The 8053-nt window shown below is 46.3% G+C and overlaps 1 protein-coding gene across 1 annotated transcript in view; it reads right to left on the bottom strand.

The window, feature by feature from the left end:
• Nucleotides 1-8053, bottom strand: part of TNIK (TRAF2 and NCK interacting kinase) — a 159386-nt gene that overhangs the window by 62953 nt on the left and 88380 nt on the right. Inside the window, exons 4-6 of the mRNA XM_035901178.1 lie at nt 6016-6126; nt 3567-3657; nt 1860-1990 (exon numbers count right to left, since the gene is read on the bottom strand). Coding sequence (XP_035757071.1) covers nt 1860-1990; nt 3567-3657; nt 6016-6126 — 333 coding nt within the window. The remainder of the gene's footprint in view (nt 1-1859; nt 1991-3566; nt 3658-6015; nt 6127-8053) is intronic.

The following is an 8053-nucleotide window of genomic DNA, read 5'->3' as shown; positions in this document are numbered from 1 at the left end:
ACCCCAAACCCCCCCTGCAACGAGTGTGTCGGCAGCCATCGGCCTTCTGTTTGATACCCCCAGCCAAGGGAAAACGGTCAATGCCAACTTCAGAGACAGAAACGCCCGGCTCGCTACGAGCGTTTGATCCTCAGGGACAATAGAGGGATTCTGGTCCTGGCGCTCGTGCGTCAGTCAATGGCATATTAAGTGCCCTAGTTATTCTGGAAAGAGAAAAAAAACCTCAGGGATTTCTGTGGGTAAAAAGTAGCCTATGAAGATATCAGCCCCTTTTCTTAAGAAAATAATAATAAAAAGCTGTGATTAATTAGAGCGTTGCACCGCCAGAGCCAGGCTGTCAGCGGAGAAGCGGGGAGAGCAGCTAGCGCGGGCTGCAGCCCTGCTACGGAGCGCTGCCATCAGCAGAGCCGAGGAAGCGCCTCTTGTAATTGGTTAATCAAAGAGAATTAAGTAATTGCAGATTAAACTATTTCTACATGTCCTTATCATGAACGATTTATGCAACCCGGAGTCTGAACTCCGACTGGAGAGCTGCTCTCTGGCAAACCATCAGTTCAAAAGTTGACTGATGCTCTTCTTCAATAGCGGCAATACCAAAGCATCGCTTGGTTACTTAAAATCCTTCACCTCTCAAAAATTTCTCCGAGGGATTGGTAATTGCACCCCAAATTGTACCACGACAGCGGGCTGCTGCGCTGTTATATTGCAGTGTCCTACTGTTAGAAAGCAGCTACCGAGCTCCACGCCAGAGGGTCTCAAAGTCCTTTTTACCTTGTAAAGTGACCTCTTAGCATGCACACCAACAGAGGAACAAGCAGCTTTATGTATGTCTCAGCTTATCATAGAATCATAGAATGTTTTGGGTTGGAAGGGACCCCTAGAGGTCATCTAGTCCAACCCCTCTGCAGCTTCTCCCCCAAAAGCCCACACGTCTTGCTCTGCTCTCTGGACACACTCAATGGACCTTAGAGGGTCTGGAGCTAGAAATTCACGTTCTGGATGCTTCAGAAAACCAAGGGACAAAACCCAAGAGATAATTCTCACAGATGTGCATCCAAAAAACTCGTAGTAAGGCAGAAACAGGATAAAATACATTAAGCTCTCTTTGGTTTAAGCATCGGACCTTGCTGTAGTTTGAATGGGTGGGTGGGACTCATAGCCCTCCTGCTGACCTGTTGCGCGGCACGGGGCTCTGTGCCACATTACAGCTCAGCAGCGATGCTGTGCTGCCACCGCTCCAAAAATAAACTTCAAACAGGCAAGAGAGACACGTGAAAAGTAGGTCAGCCCCCCAAACGTCTGGTTGTGTGGCAGCCTTCTTCAGATCTCCCTGCAAATACCAGCCTGCAGGCCAGAAGACGTGAATTTTGCCCTTCCTAAACCTGACCTGCCTCTCCCCAGAGTAAACACAGCAAACACCACATGTTTGACTGTAGTATTTAAACACGCGGCACTGAAAAGCAGGCTAGCAGGTACGAAGCCTCCATCTGACACCCCTCCCAGCACGAGGAAAGATTTCTTCACAGAAAATTTGGATATGTGAACAGTCCCCCCGTTGGACCTCAACTGGCATCTCAAAATCCACCAGCCAGAACGCAGGAGGAGACTACGCTGCCTGTCAATATATTCTGCAAAGCTGCAAGAATACACCAAAAATTCCTGAGTGCTCAAGTACACGGTACTGGGGGCATAAAATCTGAGATCATACCAAGCACCTTCTTCAGCTGTTTACGACCACAGCTCTCACTGATGAGTGCTGCTTTAATTCCTTGCCTACGTTATTTGTGAACGCGCTAGACTCTACAAATATTACATCTGCAACGACAGAGGGAAGAGTAGGAAGATGCTCGCTTAGGTACCTTGAAGTCGTAAGTGGCATCGGGATTTTCATCACAGGCAATGACCTCGGGGGCCATCCAGTAGGGCGTCCCAATGAAGGTGTTTCTCCTGCCCACCGTTCTGTCCAGCTGCGCGCTGACGCCAAAATCCACTGTGGATCAGAGAGACAACAGGGCATCGTAAGGTCGGTGAAAACCCGAGCAACTCTTCTGCTGGCTGCAAAACATTAAATTCCTTCAGACCAACTTCCCTGCACAGTCAGGAGAGAAAGACAGGGCCAGAGACATTCCTGTTTGATCTCTGTTGGGATCGACAGAGGTCAGTCAAGGACAAACCTGATCATTTGATGTCCAGGTTTTGTAAGAAACCCTGTGCCTTTTCCTCCTTGCCAGGAGGCGATGAAAAGAAATCACAGCTCCTCATACTAATGAGAAACAGGGTTAGCAACATGAATAAGCAGCAGCCTTTGTTCCATGCCTTCTCATTTGAATGAAAGCCTGCCAAATATTGGTAGAAGCCTCACTTTCCTACCTAAATTCTTGCTGGAAATGGCAGAAATGCAAAGGACTTTAGGAACTAAGGGCCAAGGACAAAGGCCCATAGGGAGATGTCAAGCAGAGCGCTGCAAAATGAAGCAAAAACTGATGAAATCAAATCAATGAGAGAATACTCTATGGTCCACTAAGTTCACTTTGTGCCACACAGTGCCTGGAGATTTGCCCTGGGGAATTTCCCCTTGGAGGGGAATCTTCACCAGCATAAAGCCAAACGAGCTGGTGGTGCCATCTGTTAAGCTGGGGTTTTATTCTGCTGTAAAGACAGAGGAGACACGGAAAAACAAGGCTTGCACCTTGCTTTACCAGTGTAAGGGATTTTTCATCACTAGCATAAATTACAACACACCAAGACAGCCTTAATAACATTGCTGCTGGACAACTGAGGATATCAGCACACCCATCACCACACCATGGGTGGTGAAACACTGGCATGGGTTGCCCAGAGAGGTAGTGGAGGCCCCATCCCTGGAAACATTCAAGACCAGGTTGGATGGGGCTGTGAGCAACCTGATCTAGTTAGTGGTGTCCCTGCTCCTGCAGGGGGGTTGGACTAGATGACCTCTAGGGGTCCCTTCCAACCCAAAACATTCTATTCTATGGTTCTGTGATCTCTGTGGATCTGCTGTCTTCCAGATGATCTTCACGTGAATGCCTGGTCTTCTCCAGGGTGACTAACATTGAGCATGAAATTCCGAGTAGTCCTTGCAAAGTAAGCTCTCTCCAATGGGTTGGCTTGGAAAAAAAATCTGGATTATGTGACACTAAATTGTCTGGACTACGATCCCATAGGACGCTACTATGAAGGTGTAAGGGAACAGCCTTCGATGATGGCTGGTGACGCACAGAGGCCAGTTTTCAGTCCGGGGCATGAAAAAATGGTTTTGATTGCTTAACCTGTATCTGGTGGTGGAGCTGCCCAAACTACCTGTCTGAACAGAAACACAACTGCAAGCGCATCTTTGCATGCAGAACTTGGCCATCAACCACTGGCAGTTTATTTTACAGCACTTGCTCAACACCCAAGGTCATGTTAGTAAGGCTGGCACAAGAAAAAAACGCAGAATAGCTCTGAGTATCCATCCCCGTTCTCCAAGTCATGTACAAGTCAGTTTTGCCGCTTCTCTCCAGCCATCCCACCTGCAGTTTCCAAGAGCTCTAACCCACTCTTACCTAGTTTAACTTCTGCATTTTCCGTCAGCAATACATTCTGTCCCTTGATGTCTCGATGAATTACTTTGTGCTGGTGTAGATGACTCAAGCCCTGGAGAATTCAGAGAAAGGTTAGAGGAATCCGAGTTCAAAGCATGTTACATTCTGACATTCCTCCTCAACCAATTACACTCTGGAAAGGGAAGATTCACCGTTGGAGTTAAGCACTTGAGAACGCCTTTGTTTATCATGCGCGCAAAATACCGTCCTACGTCAGACGCTGGGACAACATGCCCAGAAAGCGAGATGCCCACCGATGGGCTATGCGTGCCGCAGTGGGTGCTCTCCATAGCAGGGACGGGAACCATCAATTCTACAGGGATTAAACCCAACCTTTCAGTTTCTGCAGGAACCCATATTAACCCAAATTCTTCCGTATCTCTAGACGTATTCCCTCCCTGTGCTGCCTTGCCTTAGGGAGCCATTTCCGTGGCAGAAACAACAGAACGGTTTTGTCTCCTTTTTTTATTTCCATCGTCCAGAAACTGAAGAAAAACAATTCTCTTGTTATATTGGTCCAATAAACAGGACTTCAATACACTGATAAGATTGTATTAAAAAAAGCTACCACGCAAATACAAATATTGTAACTTGCACATATCCCTAATGGAGATATAGCTCAAATTAAAAGCCTGTCTCACAGACTAAAGGTAAACTAGCTTTTCTGCTGTGCTTTTTTATTAGCTCATTAATTTTTTTTTTTGCAACCTACATTTTTATTTCAGTCACTTATTATTTCAGTTTCAAAGTAACATCCAACTATATTGCCAGCTTAGTAAAAATATGGATTGCTTCAAAAACTAATTTTGCATTAGGTTTACACTTCACATTAAACATTCATATTTGAGGAAGAAAATAATTTCTGCTATCACTACTGGTAGTTATTAGTCATTTCATGCTCGTTACCTTGGGACAACAATGTGGAATAGATCCTATCTGTTCAGGAGCCTTTTTTTTTTTAGCCATGTTGTACCTGGTTAGAGGCACCTTTATGCACTGGAGGCAAAGCAAAAATTTCATTGAATTTCAAAAAAACCTTTAACGGTGCAGGATCGAGCCTCGTGTTAGAATTACAACCGGGCCTCAATGTCTGGATGAAGCATGAGCCACCTTTGGCAGCATGAAAGGTTGGAGCCTTTCATCACCTGAAACCCTATGGAGGTCACCAACCAACAGCCCCAACGCGTGGCCAAAACGCGAACGATGGTGGCCCTGGGACATGAGCCAGTGGCTGGGTTCTGACTCATTGCCAGGGTGTATTTTAAGAAGTAGGCTCACAGGGCTCAGACATTTAAAATAAGCCCGTGCAACTGTAGTTTCCTGGCACGGAAAGCAGTGTCCATACAACAACTGATGAGCTACAGCGCCAGCGTCTTCTGGACATCGGGCTGATGCGGACGGTGGCATTCGGGGTCAAGAGAAGTGCTGTGTCACCCCTGGACGCCAGCAGCAGCCTCAGCAGCAGGGTCAGACACAGCCATCTGAAGCAGTCATTTTGCCTTCTATTCCTAGAATGGCTCTTTCACAGTTTTTCCTTCACGCACCCCATTTTTCTGTTTTCTCCTGAACAAAATCTTGGTTCACAGAGTGATGGATTTTAACATCGAAACAACCATTACGATCACATCATCTGTGCAAAATGCAAGCAAGCCGCTGCTGAAGCTGCCATCTCCCAGTACATGAAACTCTGGCGTGGCCCATTTTAAGACATTCCAGTCAAACATCTATCTTGTGGGTATAAAAGCTGCAGCATCCTCATTAAAGCCAGAGACATGTGTTTTTAATAAAACCTGGGGTGCTTTTTAGTCATGAAGACTCTTTCCATTGACGGTATCAGTCATAGAATCATAGAATTCTCTAGGTTGGAAAAGACCTTTAAGATCATCAAGTCCAACTGTTAACCTAGCCCTGCCATCCCACCACTTAACCATGTCCCTAAGCACCTCATCTATCTTTCTTTTAAATACCTTCAGGGATGGGGACTTGACCATCTCTCTGGGCAGCCCATTCCAGAGCCTGACAACCCTTTCGGTGAAGAACTTTTTCCTAATGTCCAACCTAAACCTGCCCTGGTGCAACTTCAGACCTCACCTTTCTGTTAACTGAAAATATAATTTTAACGTAAATGAATCTTTGCCCTATTAATACTAAAGGAAATTATATTTTTGTCAAAGGAAAACGAGGGTTAAAAGTCAGGGAACTAACACAGCTAAAGGGCATTAAATAGGGCTTATTTATTATGCATGATACAAGCACATGAATCATTCATGCCTACCGGCACCGAAGAGGCTCCAGCCCATGGCAGCGCGGCAGCCGTGAAGCCTGCAGAGCCAAAGGCTCTCCACGTCCCCCGAGGAGGGAGCGCAACGCTCCAACAACCCCCAACATTTAGCTCCCTCTGGCCACGTACCCGTAAAATCTCTCTGCAGATGTAGGCGATCCACTCCTCCTTCAAAGTGTTCCCCTTCGTGTTCTTGATGAGGTCGGTGACGGAGCCCGCGCCACAGAACTCCATCACCAGCTGCCAAACGGAACAAAAATGCAATTACTGCAGTGACACCGACAGCATCCTCCGGGCTGCCCGACTCCAGGGTAGGACCTCGACGCTGGCAACGCAGCTGTGGGGCCACCACGGCGCTACGCAGAGCCACCAGGACATAATCTTGAACCTATCACTTCTTAATCCATGCGGGTTTAGTTATAAAAATGAAACAAGAGAAGGCTGGAAGGCTTGAAGGGCTTGTTGCTCTCCTGAAGGATGGAAACAAGAAACAGGCATCAGCCCAGTGCTGAAAATCAGCAGAGGAAATTGGAAACCTTGAAACATCAGACCCCAGTGCTACATACCCTACTCTACACTTAAGATCAATGTTCAGTATCAATATTTAGCATCAACAGCAATACAAGCAAAACTCCACCTCTCGCATGTAAGTTCTTCAACCCTGAAAATGTGAAGACAACAAGACAGATGTTTGAAAGCTTCCTACAAGGTCAAAAAAAGGTATGCTTTTCAATTTTTTTTTTTTTTTTTTACCAGAAGGTCATTGCTTTTGACCACATTTTTGAGCAGGAAACCTTCCTTGAGGGGAAGCTTGCCATGCGGCTGCAGCTGGAGTCCTGCTGCTTGGGTTGGTTCAAAGCAGACTGGGCACCACCGCTCGTACCAGAAAGTTTCCCAGTATCAAATATAGGAGGACAATGATCTAACCCAGGCCCAAACCTAATCTTGCCATTGTGCGACTGTGAAATAAACCTTGTAAAAATAGCACGGGATGCGAGTCTGCTCCCAGGGACATCACGGATCCCCTGGGCATGCAGGAGCTGTCACAGCGTGCTCCAGAAGGCGAGCAGAGCCCGCGTACGCAACAAGCCTCCTCCAAGACCTGTAGAAGTGTTTCTCTCAGAAGTGAAAACACGTTTTCCAATGAGATCAGCTGGCTACTAAAGGATATTCCCTTACAAGTCGTGCCTTGCCAGATTCTTCAATGTGCATATTTGAAGTTTCTTATCACATGAAGCTTACACAGCATTTAATGTTCTCCAAGCAAGTCACATCACTTTATTAAAAGCATGGGCCAAGAGGAGAAGAGAAAAAAACAGCAGAAGGGTTACTTCTAACCAAATTGCTCAAATGCAGTGATTTGAAAGACTATAATAAGTAAACGATCATAAAATCCAGAGTACTGCTACAAATCTTCAGGTTAAATAAAATACTCGAGCAGACTATACCGTAGTTGGCTTTGACCATGCTCCTACCTTTAGTTTTGATATTAAGTGTCTCTTCTTTTCCTAAACTGACAGCTGAAAAATTCCTTGCATATCCCCATTACGTCAGGAAACTGGCTTCAAGAAAGAGATGCGTGACTGCCCAAAGCCCGTCCTGTGTAAAGGCAAGAAACGCTGGTGGCCCTTCCACCCAGCAGGAGACCAGCAATCCAGCTGGGTCACTGGGACACAGCCTAAGTCATGGGCTGCTCATTGCTCACTGAACAGGGAATAATGGAACAACCAGTTTCAAAGTCGCTTTTCCTCTCTTTCTTCCCTTCGGATGATTGACACGTGTAAGTCTCTGTGCGTGTTTCTGATTAAATGAATGTTTGGGATACCACAGCAGCAAGCACGGAAAGGAAAACCCTGGATAGCTGAGCCAGCTACAAACACTTTCCAACCCAAAAGGCTGACCAGCTCCAATCCCCTTCCACGGAAATTCATCCACCAGGGTTTGGAGCAGGAGGAAGAGGAAGGGCATGTACGGCAATCATAACGTTTAAAAGAAGGTGGAAGAAATCCCATTTAAAGTACACCGTGCATCCATTAATTCACAGATTATCTTTATGGTGCTGGCAGTTTGCTTGGTCCTCTACCCTGTCCTTGAATTTCCATAGGGTGAAGATTAATTTTGCACCAGGAGGTGAATAATACAGCCACCTGCTGACGTATCCCGAATT

The sequence above is a fragment of the Egretta garzetta genome, unplaced genomic scaffold (genome assembly GCF_000687185.1).
Source record: "Egretta garzetta isolate BGI_Z169 unplaced genomic scaffold, ASM68718v1 scaffold638, whole genome shotgun sequence".
NCBI lineage: Eukaryota > Metazoa > Chordata > Aves > Pelecaniformes > Ardeidae > Egretta > Egretta garzetta.
The sequence above is the reverse complement of the archived record's forward strand: the minus strand, read 5'-3'. Positions and strand labels throughout refer to the sequence as shown.